Source organism: Neopsephotus bourkii, unplaced genomic scaffold (genome assembly GCF_033783945.1).
Source record: "Neopsephotus bourkii isolate Nb327-2 ecotype Australia unplaced genomic scaffold, CSIRO-AGI_Nbou_v1 NB_860, whole genome shotgun sequence".
Lineage (NCBI taxonomy): Eukaryota > Metazoa > Chordata > Aves > Psittaciformes > Psittacidae > Neopsephotus > Neopsephotus bourkii.
Window position 1 is genome coordinate 717,423 of NW_026901356.1, and position 19,431 is coordinate 736,853.

The 19,431-nt window shown below is 46.6% G+C and overlaps 1 protein-coding gene across 2 annotated transcripts in view; it reads right to left on the minus strand.

Moving 5' to 3' along the window:
- BDNF (brain derived neurotrophic factor) overlaps window positions 1–14,458 on the minus strand; it is a 37,687-nt gene extending 23,229 nt beyond the window's left edge. Inside the window, exon 1 of one of the 2 annotated variants that reach the window (XM_061356569.1) lies at window positions 13,969–14,458. In XM_061356569.1, the coding sequence (XP_061212553.1) occupies window positions 13,969–13,971 (3 nt within the window). In that variant the 5' untranslated portion in view covers window positions 13,972–14,458. Of the gene's footprint in view, window positions 1–13,097; window positions 13,533–13,968 lie in introns of those variants that run through there. The other variant, XM_061356570.1, reaches the window with a different exon arrangement.
- Window positions 14,459–19,431: the final 4,973 nt, after the last annotated feature.

Genomic DNA, 19,431 nt, shown 5'->3' on the forward strand with positions numbered 1-19,431 from the left:
TTCCTGTGCAGAAGGGCTGGGGGTAGCCCCCAGGATAATTCACGCTTTATCCTGACTGTCTGGTCCCACGGCCAGTGTGAAGCTGTTGGCAGGCTGGCCCCACACTGCTGGGTGGAGGGCAGCTATTGAGGATGGTGGCACAGGCAAAAAGGCAAAAAACAGGCAGAAAAAAAAAAAAAAAGGAAAAAAAAAGAGAGAAAATAAAGAATGAATCCAGCCCAGCAGCAAAATGAAAAGTTTGGTTTATCATTTAACGCTTCGACACTCACTAGAACTGGGAATTTACCTTCCAAGTGTCTCTGCCTTACTGCTGTCATTTTGGAGGCATTAAACGCCCATCACTTGAGCAAAGTATCTGGGTTATGCCTGAGGGTATCCAGTGTACTGGCTCTCTGGCGTGCAGTGCAGAGCCTTTCCCCACTTGCCTCTGGCCTCCCTGCTAACAGCCCAGCCACGGCTCCATTGCAGTGGATAGAAAAGAAGGCATGGAACAACAACAGCAACAAAGCAGGCTCCGAGTCAGCCACGTACATGGGAAGGAAAAAGAAAATCCCCTCTTTCTCAAAGAGGTTGTGTGTGGTTCCTCAGGATGGGGGAAACACGAGCCAAGCGTGGAAAGATTAGATGGCTGGAGATGCACTCCTCTGATGAACCCAGCCATTGGAGCTCTATGATTAAGGAAGATCAGAAAACCTTTGGTGCACTTGTGGGTAAAAGGTGTTGGGATTGACTCATCTCTAAGTATTCATCGGGGTTTCAATTAGATACAATACAGTGGATAATTTTTATTATTTAAAGGGATGAGATTGCAGGGGTTTGATAAACTTAGCCAGGCATCTTGTCAGAGTACGTACGTACCTTATCAAACCCTCCTCCATGGGTAACTGTGGAGAGCTTATTTTGGGTATGTCCTAAAAATAAGCAAGGCCCAAACCCCCAGCTTTGCAGTCCTGTGAGTGCTCCTTAGTAGTTTATTTCTATTCGAGCAAATAAAATTTCCTCTGACATGAAGCTCAAGCCCTCCCTTCACCAGGTGTGGGCAGCTGTGTGATATTGCCCGGAGGGTGATGGGTGATAAGAGATCTAAAGCAAGCAGTCAGGGAGGGGAGAAGGGAGATGGCATTCTGTGCTGGAGGCTGATAGCTGCACCAGGGTGCCCACCACCTCCAGCCCAGAGCTGGCAGGAGGGATCCTCCTTGGGTACGCAGAGAACCTTGGGAATGAAAAGCATGTGTAAACATTAAATAGTTATTGTAGCTCTCCTGCCCTGTGCTACTTTCATATTAAGGCATTTCAGACTGTGCTTAGATTGCTGTCTTCATCTTCCCAAAGAGGTTAAGGTGCTTTGGCTCCATCCCTCTTTAAAGCACATCCATGTCAATACTTTTAACAAGCTAATGTGTTTAAAGATGAATTCAAGATTTGTTTTTTTAATAGGGTATTGAGCTATTTTACCTAAGAAGCAACTCCAGAGTTCAAAGCATTTTCCATGTTAAGCACCTAAAACATTAGAGGGAAGTATCTGAGGAACAGTAGATATTTTTGTTAATTGCAAACTAAAATTACCATTGCAGCAATAAAGATTAAATAAATAGAGTCCTCAAAATGAAACCCAGACCACATCATGTTCTCCTCCTCCAGTTACCGTGACTTGTGGCTCAAAGAAACAAGTACTGGATTAGTCACATTAAAGCCAAAGTTCCCCTTGACTAACATGTTTCATTTGTTTGCTGTCTTTTCTGTTTCTTGAACACTTAGGATTGTTAATCTCCCACTAATTTAATAGCTGGAACCATGATGTGTATAAACGTTACTACATTCCACTTTGGAGATTAATAGGCAGGCATGTGTCAGTCCGGCAGTTTTCACTTGTCCATGTAAAAGGGATGGTCTCTTTATCTGCGGTGAAGGAGAAATATTGATATATTCCTGAAATATTGATTCAGAAAATCAATGCAAATGTTAAGGCATTTTAAAATAACTTTCCTCAAGTCCTCCACCATTTCTCAAATGGGAAAACATATCGATTTGTCTGTCCCAGCCTGCACAAGGACAGGGTGGCTCTTGAGAGGCGGTGGTGCGGCAGGAGCATCCAACAGGCGACATGGCCACCACCACAAAACCCATGCAGCCAGAACATCAAGCAGGAAGAAAGCAACTCCACATGGCCAAACCCCTTCTATTTTTAGGGCTGGATGCAACTCAAAGACTACTCCAGTAAAACCCACCCCTGGCTTTGGCGAGACATTCAGTGGGGCCTTTTCTCAGTGTTTCAGGACTTGTGCCATTGGAGTATTCATTCGTAAACAACATTATCTACATTTATTTCCTGGACACTGTTTATTTTTTCATGTAGTTTATACAGCTGAAACGTAAATGCTTACAAGTGACCAGTGGCTTTAAACACCCCTTTGTATTTCATTAGTTAGCCTGTTTAATCTGCTATAATTTACTGCAACTCATAGTTGTACTATATGGCCTTATAGTGCCTGGACTTATTTCACTATAAAAAACACTGAAGTCAACAGGAATGCAAAGTATTTAAATCAGAGGAGAGCCAAGTGCTCGATTTTCAGTGAGGACTCTGCAGCATGGCAGTTAAAACCTTATTTTAGACTTGCATTATGTTGCTGTTTGTTGCTTTACCCTGCTGCGTGCTCCAAGCAGGATCCCTTCCCCTTCCAGGCATGTATTGTTTCTTCCCCTTTGGTTCCTTAATTTGGGTTAGATCCCATAATATGAAAAATATACTCTGATACTGCACCTAGAGCACATTGATGAGGCCTAAAGAGCTCCTCTGTGATGGGAATTAAGATCAAAAAGGATATGGAATTTAAATATTCAACATCTCTTCTCAGATATGAAACAGAAAAAATGTTTTGATGCAAAAGTCGTTGCGACAGAATATGTTACATAGACTCTGGGACCATATTAGGGTAAAATGGCTTTTTAGATAGAAATTACACTCAGAGAAACTCCTTCATATGGAAATTATGACATTTTGTCTATTGCCTCTTACTACAAATGTTTAAAAGATCTGTTAAAAATATTCTTTTAAGAAGTAGCATCAAGATAAAAGAAAGTGAATAAGAACCAGTATAATTTAGAGGCTCATTCCTGATTAGTTTCTTAATTTAGACCCTGTTAACTGCCAGAAAATTGCACCACTTGCCAGAGCTGGGGAAGCCTAACTGATAACATAGTTTATTTTGCAATTTGGGTTTGCTGTGCTTTTGTCAGGCCCTCATGCTTGCAGTAAATGAATGTTGTGTTAATTCCATGTACTGATGGAATTAGATAGACTCAGGAAAGAAAGGCTGAGCCCGAGTGCTAACCCAAACAAAAGACAAGTGCACAAAAAACACATTCTCACTGTCTGACAAACTTTCCCTACACCTCCATCTGAATTTAGCTGCTTGATTTTAGCTAACCATAGATCTTTACTAACATCGCACAAAAAATATGGACTCAGGAGAAGGTGGGCAGAAGGTGGGCCCCATCAAGGTTTCAGATACAGCCAGGCAGGACCTACTGACAGACAGCTGAGGGATTGCTAAAATGGCTTTCCAGGAAAATGGACCTTACATCTGGGCAAGATGCATCACCATTTCTTTTCCATCTGAGCTGCTCCTCCCATCAAATTTGTTTGTATTGGTATAATAAACAGGGTTTGGGAAGTATCCTCAGGTACCTAAAGCATCTCTTCTGCACATGCTTGAACCATACAATCCTATAGTTTCCCTTCCCTATCAATCACTTGCCAATCTATGTTGCCATAAAAGAAGAGAGATTCAGGCGGGAGGTGAGGAAAATATTCTTTACAGTGAGAGTGGTTAAACACTGGCACAGGTTGCCCAGAGAGGTGGTGGATGCACCATCCCTGGAGACATTCAAGGCCAGGCTGGATGTGGTTCTGAGTAATCTGATCTAGTTGAAGATGTCCCTGCTTATTGCTGGGGGGTTGGACTAGTGAGCTTTGAAGCTCCTTTCCAACCCAAACTATTCTATGATTCTATGATCATCGTCTTGTCTCTGCCTTGCCAAGTGCGTATGATTATGGATAAGGAAAAATTTACTCAGCTGCAGCCCAGATGTCTCCTTTACAAGGGTGAAACTGTGCTGCCACTGAAGGATTGTTACTTAAGGGCTCAGGAATGGCTCATGACCATGTCTTGATCCCATCACGGCAGTGATGCTCGCCTAAAGCCTCTAAGTGCCTGTTTCTAAGACGCTGTGCTGTCTTTTTCTCAGAGGAGTCAAAGGTGGGGTTGGACAAAGCTTGAGAAGAGGTTGATGAAACTAACAGCAATGCCACGTTTCAAGCTGAGCACCTGAACACACCATGCATCTGCCAGAGATTCCTCCATAGGGCTCCTTCCCTCAAGTCACACAACCAATTTCCTCTTCCAGGGGCTCTCCATGTCCTTCCAACCCTTTTCCCATGGTTACCTGTATCATGGGCTCTGTGTCCTCCAAACCACCTTCTTGCACAGTTCCCCATCCCTCCCATCTCTGTTTCTCTGGCTGTAGGAACAGTGTGTGGTTCATTACTGCCTACAGGTCTGCAGTGAGGGTGAGCAGGAGGCTATTGCTATGCAGGAAGGTATTAATGTCCACGAACAATTAGCTCCGTAAGCTTTGAGGAGATAGCTGATCCTCTGCACAGGGTCTCAGGGGTTACCTCAGCATGCAAGCCATGTTGGGAACCCAAACTGGGAGAGAGTAAAAGACAAACTGATCCAAATGAGACTTGGCTCCATGGTTGCACGATCCCCAGTATGTCCTAGAAGAGCATGTGCTGAAGTCTGCCTGACTGTCCATTGCTGAGAGGGAACTGGCATAACTCACATCATCATTATCATCATGTTTACAGCCTTGGCAGAGGCGAGCTAGGAAGTTCTGCTGCTAAAAAGAGCCTCAGGCAGCTGTCACACACAGGCAGCAGCTGGTGAAATGGCCTCTGGTGGTCAAGAAAGTGAGCCAGTACATTGCCTTGGTCTTGCCCTATTGCTCTTGGGTGAGCTGACTTGCCAGGGATGGTACAGAGCCAAAAGAAAACCATTTGGAAAGATCCATCGTCTTTGGCTTTCCTCCTGGCCTGAAGTGTACGCCTCACATCATTCTGAATTTCCTCCCCATTTTGTATGGAAAATCCTTACGGATAAATGAATATGAAATTCTGGCTGTTGCAAATTAACTTTCTAGCTTTGCCTTAAAAAGGGCGCAGCCTTCTTGTAGATATTTTGGTTTCCTTAAAATTTGGGAGCCAGACAAATTTTCTTTAGGGAATGCTGCGGGAAATCTTTGATGGGAAAGCAGATGATAAAAATAACTATTTGGTGCCAGAGGCGGCAGACTGAGGATTAAAAGCCCCTCTGAAGTCAGAGACATTCAGGTACTTGAAAGAGCTCAAAAAAAAAAAAAAAAAGGCACGAGAAGCAGTGGGTATCCTGGGCTATGACCATGGTTGGGCAGCTGATGACTGAGTCTAGGTGAAGGATTTGGGAAGAGGAAAACAACAGGTGGCGGGCGGAAAAGGCATGAGAATCAGATCTGCCTGGGGAATAGGTGGTGGATAGAGTGACCAACTGCTGATGTGGGAGCAAATGCCGTGGAGAAAGAGAAGAATCAGGTGAATCTATGATTAAACTCTCCTTCCTAAAAAAACCTAAGACCCTTAGACTTAAAAGTACTTGTTCCCTTCAAAGAGGATGAGAGCAAAATGTAACAGATACTAGTCGTGTCACTCAGAAAGGTGTTCAAATACCATGATGAATGATGAGCATGGTATAAGGACTTATATTTAATAAACCAAATTTGGGACACGAAAAGAGATTCATGTGGGAAATACTGTGAGATTTGCTTCTTGTGTAGATGCCTTTCTAGAACCAATAGATACATTATTCCTTTTTCTTGTCCGATACAATAAATTTTCAGCAATAGAATAAGGGGTGTCACACTTCAGGCTGCAGCAAGCGACACATACACAAACAAAAGAAATTTGAGATGTATCATCATCCACTGGCAAATTCCAAACCCAGAACTTAACCTCACTTAAAAAACTGCTAGGGCTTTTTGTTTTCCTGTCCGATACTATTTTATCAGATACCTGTTTACAAAATTCAGCCAAATAGCTTGTCAGATGCTTTTATGAACTTTTGGCAGATGTGAATGCACATGTATTTAACAGAGCCAGCTCTCCACCTAGGCAGCTCCAGTCTCTTGACCCTTGCTCATGACTCCCACTGCATCCCATTTGCAGTAGAGTTGGTCAGGTTTCAAAAGGTATTTGCTGTCAGAATCAGCTGTCCACCTTTTTTCCTTCCTTCTTCTTTTGGTAACCACCTGTTGCCCTGAAACCCATTGCCTTCTCATGATGCATTTTGTTTTGAATCTGAGTATTTTATGAAAAGTCGTTGTCAGACTTTCGATAGTAGCTTTAGAGGGAAATACTGAAAGATTGCTTAAACACTGTGTAAAGCAATACAGAGCTGAGTTTGTGTTGAAAATATTGGGGGAAGGGAAGGAAGATCATTCTGAAATGTCAAATATTTTCACAACTCTGTCTACTTTGTCAATGTGTGGCCTTTTCTGTTTCCTCTGGGAAAATCTGAATGGGAGCTAATAGACAGATACAGAACAACCAGCTGGCCACCATGCAACCTTCTTCTGTTGCTCTTGTTGTAAGGAGTGAAAGATGTAAAAGAATAAAGAAACCTGAATGCAGGATCAGGGCTGAAGTCAATACTTTGACATTTCCATAGCTGTACAGGTCTACTGTCTCTAATATTAGAATAGCACATTGCAAGAGTGAATACGTTAAACTATACTGTTATGCCTTACCTTAGGCACAAACAGTCCCCATCTAGACAGCCTCCATCATTCCTCTTACAAAGAAAAAAAAAAAAAAAAAAGCTTGAAGTTATTATTATTACCATCGTAATATTTTCATTTATGGTAATTTTTACCCGATTCAGTGCTCAGAGGGGAGTTTGATAGCATCTCTGTATTGTTGATGAACAAATAGAGGAAAAAGAATGGGAAAGACCTGCCACAAACCACCAAAGATGCATAGGAACTAAACTTCATTAATGAAGCAGCCAAGGAACCAGATTCATTGCTCTTCCCTCCCGTCTGTCCTTAGAGAGGATGTATGACCACATGTACAAAGCAAACCCCCTGAACACTACCCTTGTTCTTGTGCTCTTGCTAAGCAGATGAGAGAAGGGTTAATCCCAAAGTCTTCCCACTGCCAGGATCCCTTCCTCCTCAACATGCCTCAATTTTTTGTTTTAAACTGCTTCAGCTTGTATTTTACCATTTGTTATAATAATGGAGTCTAGCAAGAAGCTTGTGGCCCCATAAACTTTACACATAATTTTCACTGTGTCAGCTTTAAAAAGTCAGTGTCTGCCTCATCAAAGGGCAATCATGTCCAATGTGGGTGTTTGTGCCAATTGTGTTTTGAACTGCAGCAATAATCCAACCAAACCATGCAAAAGAGCTTTTCTACACCCACATTTCTTAATTATCATCATGAGACTGAGGTAGTTGAGACCAGATCTATAATGCTTTCTGGATGTCAAAATGCCCACACACCTTCTGTAATACTTGTGCTACCATCCCCCTATTATATTGCTTTTGGCTGGTCCGGCTAATTACCTATCACTGTAACTGTTTGCTGCATGATTCCCAAGTCCCACAAAGGCTTGTCAAGCGGAAGGGGCTCTGTTTAAGAAAATAGGAAACAACTTGTTCGATGAGACCTCCTTAGCTGTACCTATAAACATTTTAGTGGGTGAAAAACCCCCTTTGGTCCACCTTCAGAAATGAACCAGTAATTTTTTTAGCTATCAGGTGAGACCTAGAGCTTTAAAAGCCTTTGCATACATTGCACCTGTAAACAATGTGTTTTCTTGGAACTTTGAGCTCTACTGCCTGTTTGGAAAATAAGTAAGTTCATTATTTTTGCATGTGCTACAGTCAATAAGGACCTGGAATAGGAAAGCAGCAAAAATGTTATGACTTAATGAACATGTTCCGTAATCATTCTTGCCAAATGTCAAAATAAATTGGAGGCCAGAGTGTACGGTTTACACTTGTTAAATTGGGGGCTTGTGTGCTATTTTGGGAAGGAAAAAAAACAAAAATGGATAGACCAGGCCACGAAAAGGCAGGGGGAAGAGAAAGCACACACTTGGTCACTGATGGCAAGACCTTGGTCTATTACAGTCCCACCATTAATATTCCCCGTGGGAGTACAACAACTTAGGACCATGGGGAAACCATTTACCGACAGCAGAACTGGCTCCATGGCGAATGCCCCAGCCTCAAGGCTTTGCGCCAGCCAAGGAGGAGCAGGGGCCAATCTCCCACAGCCCTGTTAATGCCACAGACCAGACCTCTAATCACTAACCCCTGCCTCCCTGGGAAGCGCGGAGCTGCACTGCGGGTGAAAACCAGTCACATCCATTAGGGACTTCAAAAGGCACTTTTCATCAGGATATTCTGAATTTGCATTCTGCCATGAAGTTCAAATAACAACAGGAATAAAGTGACTGGAGCCAGATTTCACTTTTGCTGGAGGCTGTTGTGAAATTCCTGTTCACTTCTACAGTGAATCGCATTGAATCCAGTTTTGGCATAGAGGTACTGAGAAAGGCAGGTTTTGCCTATTTTATGCAGGGTTTTCTGTTTGTCCGAGCAAGGAGTACCTTGAAAGCTCCAAGTTGGGAAATATCTACACAGCTGAAGGCCCAATTCCTTGAACACCAAAGCAGGTCATGGCTATTTTCCCTTTGAGATTGCCTCAGGAAAAGACCAATTAGGATTACATGATAAGCAAAATTACTCCCATACTTACGTGATTAGGAAAATAGGACTCTCAAACAGCACATTCAAAGAGAGATCAAAGCAATGTTGTTCTTTTGCGGTTAGATTTTGACTTATTTATGGTTTTCCCCATTGAGTACATGTTCTAGCAGCACTGAGAGGCACAGGCACGTGCTTCTTACTCCACCTCTACTTCTAGTAATGGGAGTGCCGCAAAGGTGCCGGTATTTCTTGCTTCTTGCATGAAATGTATGGATACATGTATGTGGCTTTCACTTATTTTGTTTCATGGTACAGGGAGGAGGGAAAAATCCTTTTCATACACCTACATCTATCACATAGCAACTAAGAATAGAAGCAATATTGAGACAGATGGAAATGTTAACGGTGACAGCTCACAAGCACGAATCACACATTTGTGAAATAATGAAAAGGGTGGGCAGTTGTTATATGAACCCCATGTCAGTTGGTATGTTTTCCTGGCTATAATTTTTGCAAGAGTGTGTCTCAGAGATATTTTTGGTTAATGGGAGAAGATGGTGCCTTGCCCTGCCCTGCACCTTGCTGCCATGTGGGTGTAGGGATTCACTGAGGCAGGCGAGCAGAACTGCACATCAGGCATCCTGGGTGCTGCAGGATGTCCTCTGACACTTCCCTGCCGGGGCATTTTAGTATTCCTAACCATGTGGTGGGAGAGACACGGATAGGAGGTGTAAAACCATTTGGAAACCCAAACACGAGGGAAACACGTGATACTCACACTGGTTTCAAACCCTTACTTCCAGGCATACAAGGATTAACTTCTTTTCTACATATCATCTGCCTATGTTCTGTGGTGCCTGTTACCAGCGGGACTCACTGACCATGAACTAAAATGAGGATTATAAATCCAGCCCAGTGTTTCTAACCCACGTTTCTCAGTTCTTCCTAGTTCTTCATACCCAAAAAGCCAGAATCCCCATTTCAAGGACTGCCTTGACAAGCCTGTTGTCACTAGCCCCAGTTTCTTAGCCCCAGTCTAATGTTAGCTCAAAGGGGAGTGAGCTGTGAAAGTGCCTGTCCATATGGATTTTACCTTGTGCTACCTGTCTCTTTCCCAGGGCCTGAGGAACCTGCTGATTTTCAATGACTTTGAGAGGTACTGTTTCCTGCAGATGCTGTTTACAACACTTGACGTGGCTATTTTTTCTGAAGGAATGAACTAGATCTCCTGAAATCTTATAGATGCTCTCTTTGTTTGCGTATCTGATTAAAAATATTCGAGCACTCTGTGGTGATTTACTGCAGTGATTCATAGTGAGACTTACAGCTCTGAGGAAAATCTGTCCCTCAGGATTCATCCACCTTTCCAGAATTTCTCATGGCAGAGCAATCGTACACCACTGTATTTCGGAAGCAGCGTATGGTTACTAAATGGCAACCAGTCTTTCTTTTTCTTGGAGCGTTTCTGAGAGCTCAACAGTATCAGTATGATAAAGAAACAAAATAAAGGGCCTGCTTCACAAAGGGAAATGTGTGCATCCAGCCACCTCAGAATAATGAAATACTAGACATAATCCTCCAGCACACATCTGTGAGTAGTGACCACCAAAAATAAATAGTGAGGACTATCAGACCATTTGAAATGGGAGGTTATTGAATGATGCTAAAAATCAAGTGATTATCCAAATGGAGAGATGCCAAGAACGATGAAGTTGGAGGGAGACCATGCCTACGTCAAATACCATATGAAAACAACGTCTCATACTGGACACAGACACCCAGCAGCCACTGGACCACTAAAGACGACACTCATGATATCATGTAAAATAAAAGGAAAACTATAAAAAAGGAGCAAGACAGCAAAACATTGCAAGATGAAAGGATAGTTGAAGGGGATGGGACATTTTACAGTATCATAACTATAAGTGAAGAAACCTGGTGATGAACCACCACCATGCTGGTGACAGCTCTTGGAGAAATAGTAGATACTAAAATCAATAAAGCTACTTGCAGATGAATGTATGAGTCACCGTGAGCAAATGTGACCGAATAGGGCCCAGTGTCATTTGTTAGCGGCAGTGCATCCCATACGACTGCAGAGAACTATTAGAATTCAACACAAACATAGCAACAGAAGCAGAAATACTGAAGCCAAGAGGGGGTTTAAGAGCTGGAAAAGAAGTAATGGGTGTAAAATTAAAATATAGGAGGATATACAAGATTACCCATGGAGTGGAAAATTGATATACCTAGAAACTCCCTAGCAACCTCCTATATAACAGAACCATATTTTGGGGGAAGTGGATAGGTTTTAGTAGGGCTCATCACCAGTAGAACAGGGTAGGTGTATTCAAGTATTAACTCTACCACCTGACTTTTCCATAGAGTAAGAAAAAAAAAGATCAGGGGAAGTTTCATCATGAACTGAATGAAACCAAGACTGCAAACTAGGTGTGTGTGAGTTTTATCCAGCCTGCCCATGACGGATGCTTCCAATACCCAGCTCTTCTCGGGCTAGTCTCTCCTCACCTTGGAGCTCCCGAGAATTGCCTCTCATCGCATCCTGATAGGCATTCCCAGAAAACGCAAGGTCTACAAGGGGAAATGGAAAAATACACCGCGGAGATCCTGCCCGGCGCCGTCTCTGGGATCCCACCCGCGCATCTCCGGGAGAGGAGGGTGCCTGCTTTTCTTTAATGATAAAAAAACACCTCCCCCCCGCCCCTATAGGTACTAACGCAGAAGAGAAGCCAGGTGACCGAGTTAGTGGGATCTACCCCTGGTGCCGCCCTGCAGCACGTCCATTTTAGCTGTTTATCCAGGGGCAGCTATCGACTAGCCTCTCCCGGGGGATGGGGACGAGGAGGGGCACGTGCGGCATCCCCGGCCCCCTTCCCGCAGGATGGTGCCTCCCGGCTGGGAGGCGGTCGCCGTAGCAACCGCGGCGGGGACACTGACACCCACAGCGGCGGGGGGAGCCCGGCCCGGTGCGGTGCGCGGCGGGGATGCCGCGCCGTCCCCCGCGGTGCCAGCCCCCCGCCTGCCGCGGGGTTCCCTCCTCGGCGGAGCTATGTGCGAGCAGCGGCGGGGGGGCGGGGTGGGGGGGGGCACGGATCCTCCCTCCTTCCCTCTTCCTTCCTTCCTTCCTTTCCTTCCTCCTCACTCGCTCCCTCCTTCCTTCCCCGGCGGACCCCGGCGCCGCAGCGGGGCCGGCCGCGGGGCGCCGCCGGTTCTGCCGCAGGGAGCGCCCGTCACCGCCGAGCAGTGGCGGGCTGGGCTGAGGGGAATCGGACTCCCCGCTCCGTGTCCCCCTCCCCCGGGCGGGTGCTGCCGGTGTCCGGGAATCCCCACAGCGCGGAGGCGCAGGCTGGCCGGAGCAGAGCGGCGGAGGCAGCGTGGACTCCTCCTCCGCGGAGCGCATCCCTCCGCGGCAGCATGGGCCCTGGGGGGAAGCGGGACGCATCTCCGTGAGGAGCCGGAGAGCCCCAGAGCTTCTCTACCTGCGAGCACTGCCGCTACCGCCGCTGTTCCGCCAAACTGCTGACTTTCCAGAGCTTATTTTTAGCCCGGAGACTAAATATTATTAGCTACCTTTCTACGTAGGAAGAATCGGAAGGGGGGAGGGGGTAGAGGGAGGCACTAGAGAGAAGGAGATGAGCAGAAAGCTTATCCGAATGATCTCCAGGTTGGGGGGGGGGGGGGCTGCGTTTGGGTTTCAGGCTTGTCAAACACCACCACCACCCTCCCTTTAATTATAGCAAAGTAACTGCGGATATTGGATCATCAGCAGTACATTCACGGCTCTCCCTCCCAGCCGTAGGTTGCATACACAGAGGGGCCATCAGGGCTCCCTCAAGCTGAGGACCAGCTCATTTCCATGTAGGTAAAGATCAGATGCGTCTCTTTATCTATGCAGGATCAGTTGTGCACAGTGCCAGCTAGAGCTCAGCTGCATCTCTTTAGCTATGCAAAATCAACTTGCATCCTTAGCTAAAGGGTTAAAAACAAATAAATAAAAAACTCCGTTCCATCTGCTTATCTAGGTAAAGCTCAGTTGCATCTCTGCCCAAAGCATGCACACGCATATAGAGAAGAGATTCCCAGATTAAAATCAGGCACAACTTAACTCATAGTGCAATCTCACCAAGCTTCTCCTGCCTTTTCTCGCCTCTGCACACCAAGCAGCCAGCAAGGTAACAAAACTAAAGACTAATGGCAAAGAGCAGGCACCCATCCCCGCGCCGCGGAGGGGGAGAGGCAGGGGGGGTCACCCCTCCGCTTACCTTGGTCACAGCTAATACCACGGGCAGTGGCTAGATCGCCGAGATAAACACTGGCATTTCCCAAAGTTGACACCGCCAAACCAAGCCCCGGGGCTTGCAAGACTCTGTGGGGTCTGGTTTTGGGTGTTTTATTTCCCCTCCTCTCCGTTTCCTATTGCAGCCCGCACCACCAGGAATCCAACTTCGCCCAGCTCCAGCGGGGCGAGAGGGCGGCGGGCGGGGAGGGGAAGGACCGGGAGCAGCGAGAGGGGGTGGCGGAGGGGAAGGGGAAGACGGCGGGGAGAAGCCGGTACCAGGTGCCAGCAGCTCCCGGAGCCCGCAGGGGCGCGGAGCGGGGCGCGGAGCGATGCGGAGCAGGGCCGCCCCCGCCCGGTCCCCGCCGCCTCTGTCCAGGGTGCTGCCTCCGCCGCTCCGCGTCCCCCCGCGCCGTCACGTGCCGCGGCCGCGCCGCTCCGCACACCGCGCCCCCCCCCCACCTCCCCAACCGCTTCCTCCCGCGGCGGGGCGCGGAGCGCGTCCGTCCGCGTGTGTGTGTGTCCGTCCCCCCCACCCCGGCTGTCAGCCGCGGAAAGAGCCGGGGGGGATGGAAGGGGTGTGGGGGGGGAAAGCTCCCGGCGGCAGCTCCAAGTTTCTCAAGCGCAGCGTCTTCATCGCAGCCTTAAATCAAAAGAGCTTTGCGATTAAAGTTACACCGTCTAAAGCACAATTCCCCCTGCCTCCGCGCCTGACATGCTGCTCTGATATAGTAAGTGCCAGAAAGCCGAGCCCGTGGTACTAGATACTGTCGTTAAGCAACAACTCAAGCTTTTTCTTAATTTTGTTGTTGTTTTCTCTCCAGTTATAAAAATAGGCTTTTTTTATCGGTACTCACCATTGTTTCTTTGCTGTCCTGGAGACAGAAGTGTCTTAAAATCCAGTCTCTCCAACAGATGCTGGAAGGTAATGTGTCTTGTTTGAAGTCATCATGTGAGAACTTCTGCTTTGCTCAGTGGATCGCCCACCACTTGGTGTGACTTATGAATCTAATAACCCTTTGCAATATCCGCAAGCTTAAACTCTCCACCACCTTGGTGCCTACAGAAGACAGAAAGCAACTGGCAGGGAGTTTTAAAAACCTATAGATTTACGCAAACGCCTTAGCTCAGAGTCACGTTTCCCTTTGAGTTATTACGTGAGCTTAATGAATGAGAGGGGTTACCAGCTAACAACGGTATAAAACGTGATCGCGGCCGCCTCCCAGGAAACCAGAGCGGGACGGAAAGTTCCCGAGGAAAGTCCTTCCCGGCAGCGGAGCGAGCCCCGGCTCCCGCCGCCCTCCGTCCGCCTCCTGGCCCGCACCGGCGGCCGGCCCCAGAGCTCTCCGCTGGGGACAGGTAAGTAAATGTTTGCCTTTGGGGTTTTTTTTATTCATTTATTTATTTATTTTTAAATGTCACGTTCGCTCCGGCTCACACCGGGAAGCGCTCCAGGAACTTGTTGCATCCTACCTCCTGCCACAAGAGGAGCGTGGCACAGTTGCCAAGACGAGTTCCTTTCGGAAACCCCTGCCTTTCCCAGGCACAAATTCCCAGCACCTCCTCCTTCCCCCGCTGTGCCCCCCGGGGCTGCCCCACACCAAGTGGGAGGAGGGAAGCAGGGCGCATCCCGGGACCCGGCCTTCCCCTTCTCCCCTTCCTCGCCGCCCGTCCCCGGCCGTTCCTGCTACAGCTCCGTCCGTCAGTCCGTCCGCGGCGTAAAACCACCCGCCCGGGCGCAACCGCTGTCCCTGTCCCCACGGGAGGAGGTCGATCCCCACTGTTATTCCTGCCACAAGTCGCACAGAGTCCTCGCCCCAGCATTTTTGTCTCCGAAACTCGAGTTGATTGCTCGCTGAACAGCCCAGCGAGGAGCGTGTGCGGGGCGGGGTGGGATGCGGGGTGGGGGTTGGAATGCTGGGAGGGATGCTTCGCCTTTGGTGTCGAACTGCAGGCAACTGAACCCGGACTCTCCAAAGTTTGTGAGAGCTGCCCCTCCTAACAGGAAAAAGCAAGCCCAAGCCTCAGCAGCTTATCGCCCGCTAACATTCTCTCCCGAGCGACTCTTGCAATCGCGTTTACGGGTCGTTTCTCTTCCGAGCGCCCCTTCTCCCATGCCCACCCCCCGCGTCCCAGGTACCTCTGCCCGGGAGCCCAAGCAATCAGCCTCTTCCATGACAACCAGCTATGTTGATCCATGCAATAACCAGCAGATGCTGCCCTAGGACTGGTACAGCTGGTACTTCCCTGCCTCGGGGGCAAGGTGTTAGAAGAAAAGTCAAGTGGTCTCCAGCAACGCTGCCCTGAAGAGAAAGAACTGCTGGATCCCTTCACCGGCGTCCCGCACTTGCTGTATGCCATGCAGCAGGCAGAGCCGTTCAGAAAGGCTGTTACAGGTGTAAGGCTGCACCCAATAAATCACCCTATCAGTTGTCACCCAAGATGCATCCTTAAGTACTGATCTTCAGTTAGGAAGCTGAAGTTTTCTTCCAGCAGTTGGAAGTACTCATCGTTTGTGTTACTACTAGTTGGGAATACCGCTTTTTAAATTACATTAAAGGAAAAAAAAAACCCACCCCAAAACCAACTCCAAACCAAACTGTTTCAGCAAGTGGGCTTGCAGTGAATTCTGCCTTCCCCCAGCTTTCTAAGCAAAGAGCTCCTGCCCCTCTTTCAGGGGAATAAAATAACTATGGTAATATTTACTTTGGGAAGCTAGTCACACAGTTCATATTTTGACCACACAAATATGTATTCAAGTCTTAAAAGTTTCTGACTCCGTGGAGTCCTCAGTGGTTCTGGATAGAGAGAACTTTATAAATATGAAATACCAGTAAAAAAAAATATCTCTACATACTTATTTCATAGCTCAAAAAAAACAGTCACCGAGAAAGCAGCTCCAGCCGTACCACTTGTAAGGAAGTATTTTACCTACAACACCACTCCCCCTCAGCTTCTCATCTCATTAAGTTCTTAGATATTTCAATTTTCTGAGGAAGGTCTCAGTTGTTAGAGATGCCCAGAAGCATCCTTTGGTGGGTCACAGTATTATACTGATGTAGTAATGTTAAACTTTTAAAGCTTCCCAGAAGATCCACAGCAGGAACTGGTCCATTTCAGTCCTGCCCAGCTGCATTTTCCAGAGCAAATCAATGGGGTTTGCTAAGAATACTAAGGCAGGGTCATGCTGACAGTACCATAAGCAAAGAGAGAGCTAACTATAAGAGCTCTTCTTCTGCTTAAGACAACACAATAGGACTCCACCCACTTGGGGATAGGTGACAAGTGATAACTTACCTTGCTCCTTAGGCCAAATTAAGCATGTGTTTGCTTTATGTCACTTCAATCACATCAGTCTGAAGTAATAAATGCAAAACCAGCAGAGTAATCAAGAGAATGGTACCAAAGTGTAGGGAAGGAAAAAAGGTCATTGGTAGGGTAATATGGGATGCTATAGAGTATGAGAATTATCTGGCAGAAGAGGATGAGGTACTATAAAACAATCACAGTCCTTTCCTTGTGCCATTCACTAGTGAGAGAACAGCCCAAGTTATTCTGATGGACCAGAGCTCAAGATGGGACATCAGTCAATGCACAAAAGTGCTGGAGGAGAGTCACTGACAGACAGCTGGGAGATACTCCTGAAAGAAAGGCACTGGAGAGGGAATGGAGTAGAATTAAGCCGAGATGCCTGTTGAGTTTCCAGCCATTTCCTTTCTCTACATCATGTTTCTGACTATGGTTTTTATCTCTAGAAGGGCTGATCCCTAGGCTATGGGAGATTCAGCCATGAAAAATCACGTGGTGTGAGTAGGTGTGGGGGATTATTATTCCTTATTACCATAGAGGGGCACAATAGATTCAAAATTACTCATTGGACAAGTCATACACATCAGTACAAGTCAGGACCAGTGAGTAGAGTTTGGTTCACCGTTTAATAGTCAGGTGATCCATTTAAGGGGTGTTGAAACAGGATAGCCGTTAGCTTTTGCCAGAATGACAGGGCCCAGAATTTGCTATATTCAGGTAGTTCATACATATAAGGCAATGTACATCTCTTGTTCCAAGTCTGTTTATCTTGGATTTACATTGTTACCAGATGAAGTATACAGCTGTAGGACTTGACTTCAGTGGGACTACTCATATGTAAATAGTGACATAACTGTTTATCAGATGAGGCCTAATTAAGTGGGAATCAGTCATACATTTTCCCCTCTCTCAGACAAAAGAATGCAAAGAATACTGCAGGAGCATTGCTAGAAAGCCACAGCACCTTGAACCATCCTGCCAAACATCCAGAAATCCTCAGTGAGCTGCAAACATTCGTTCCCTGGCTTAAAACAGTTTTGAAAACAATGAGCTATTCTTGGTTGGCTTTTTCACATACTTGAAAGGCTACCAAAATGTGTGGACAACTGCTAAGTACACGCTAAAAGACACCTTACACCCATTGTGCACAGGCTGCTCCTTCAGAGATCCCTGAAAACCCGCCTGGAACACCAGCGTTAGCAATCCGAGCAGAATCAGATGCTAACAGCAGCTGTCAACTTTCTGTATTATTACACCATTGCTGTGTGAAACAGGGCTGCCAGACATCAAATGGCGTGTTTGAAAGAAAGGTCCCCCAGGGGTCACTGTGTGCTGGTTTGGCTGGTAACCTCCTGCTCCTTCAACAGGCAGGTTTGGCACCTACCCTGGTACTCCCTGGAGGGTAAATACCATCCTCAAAGTACATGTTTAGAGCAGCCTCCCATCAAGTGTTGATTTTCTGTGGCTGATCTCCTCCTCCTGGACAGATTATCCCACTCCCATATCTCCATCTTTTCCTGCTGCAAGCCTTAGCAGACTTTCACTCTGCCTCCTCCTTCCCTGGAAGAGTTTTTCTTTCTTTCTGAGCCTACTCATCTTCAAACTGCTCCCAACTGCGTATATTCCATGCTGGTAACATGCAGATGAACATCGTAGTCATGATCCCACTCAGATACTAAACAAGCCTCCCACCAATGCCTAGTCCTCATTTAAAGCACTAGAACATTTCAGCTTGCTTTCAGTCTCCTGAAAGCACCAGGAAATCCTCTGGAGTAGGCAGGCGGCAGCAAATGTGTTTGCTGTGTTTTCACCTCAGAGAATGACTCGGCATGGACTCGCCTCTGAATGCACGTTTGGAGGGCAGAGAGGGTGAGACCCCCAAGGTGCGGTGGTGGGTCCATAGCCAGCACAGAGCCTTGGCTCCTGCCCACATCCATTCAGCACCCGAGGAGAGGGACTTTCAGCATCAGCATTAATGGGAGGCATCTTGCACTTTGGCTTCTGTTAAAATCACAAGTTGTGCCAAGCTCATGTTCATGCTTGGTTAAACCAGAAGAGAGACTCGAAGAAGAACTCAAGCTTGGTACACCCAAGGAAACACAGACCTGGTATAAGTCAGGATAACATCAGGGTTTCCACCATCCAAGGTGTTTTGAGCAAACACCTTGAGATGGGTGCCTGGGGCAGTGTTCCTGCACTACATGGGCAGCAGTGCAGCCTAGAGAGGGAGGAAACATGGCAAAGTTAAGAGTGGGGCTGCCAGCATTGTGTCAGCCTGTTTACTCATGCTGGGAAAATCCTTTGCTCTGCATTCTCGACTGGTTCTAGATCCTCCTGCATCGCTCCTGCAGCACACTGGGGCTGTACCCAGGGTTTAAGAACAGATGTTTGAGTTTTGCATTAAGTATTTATTTGCCATCAACTATTGTAAAAAGTTTTGCTCAAGCTATTTCCGTTGTTTATGGACAAGGTATTGTTTCAGGAAAACTTCTAAAAATAAGGTTTTGTTTTTTCTCAAACTACCACTGATGCAAATGTAGTTCAGACTGTATCTTATCTGCTTATGTGGCGCTCATTTAGGTTAGCTGCAAAAGACAGGAGAGGAGATAAATGTAATGGAAACTATTGGCCCACTTAAGTTCTCCTGGATGACCTAAGCAAAATGAGCCAGCAAGTATCCCTTACTAGAAGAAAACCAGAGATAGGGAGAGAAATCAGAACCTGGAGAAAAAAAGAAACATGACAGCTGTAATCTGTTACTATTGCAACCTGATTACAGGATTCATTGACATGGTGGGGGACCCAGTCTTTTGGCAGTAAAGACAATTGCTTCACATAACCACAGGGAAAGTATTTCTGGGCATAGCAACCTTTAAAACTGATTCTTTTTTTTATTTCCTCTAAGAAGAGCAAACTACAACAATACCGTGAATAAAATAAGCTACTCCACCACCTCATCCCACTTTTGAATGCAGTTCTGTACAGCCCTGAGTTACTAAAGAACTCCAGCA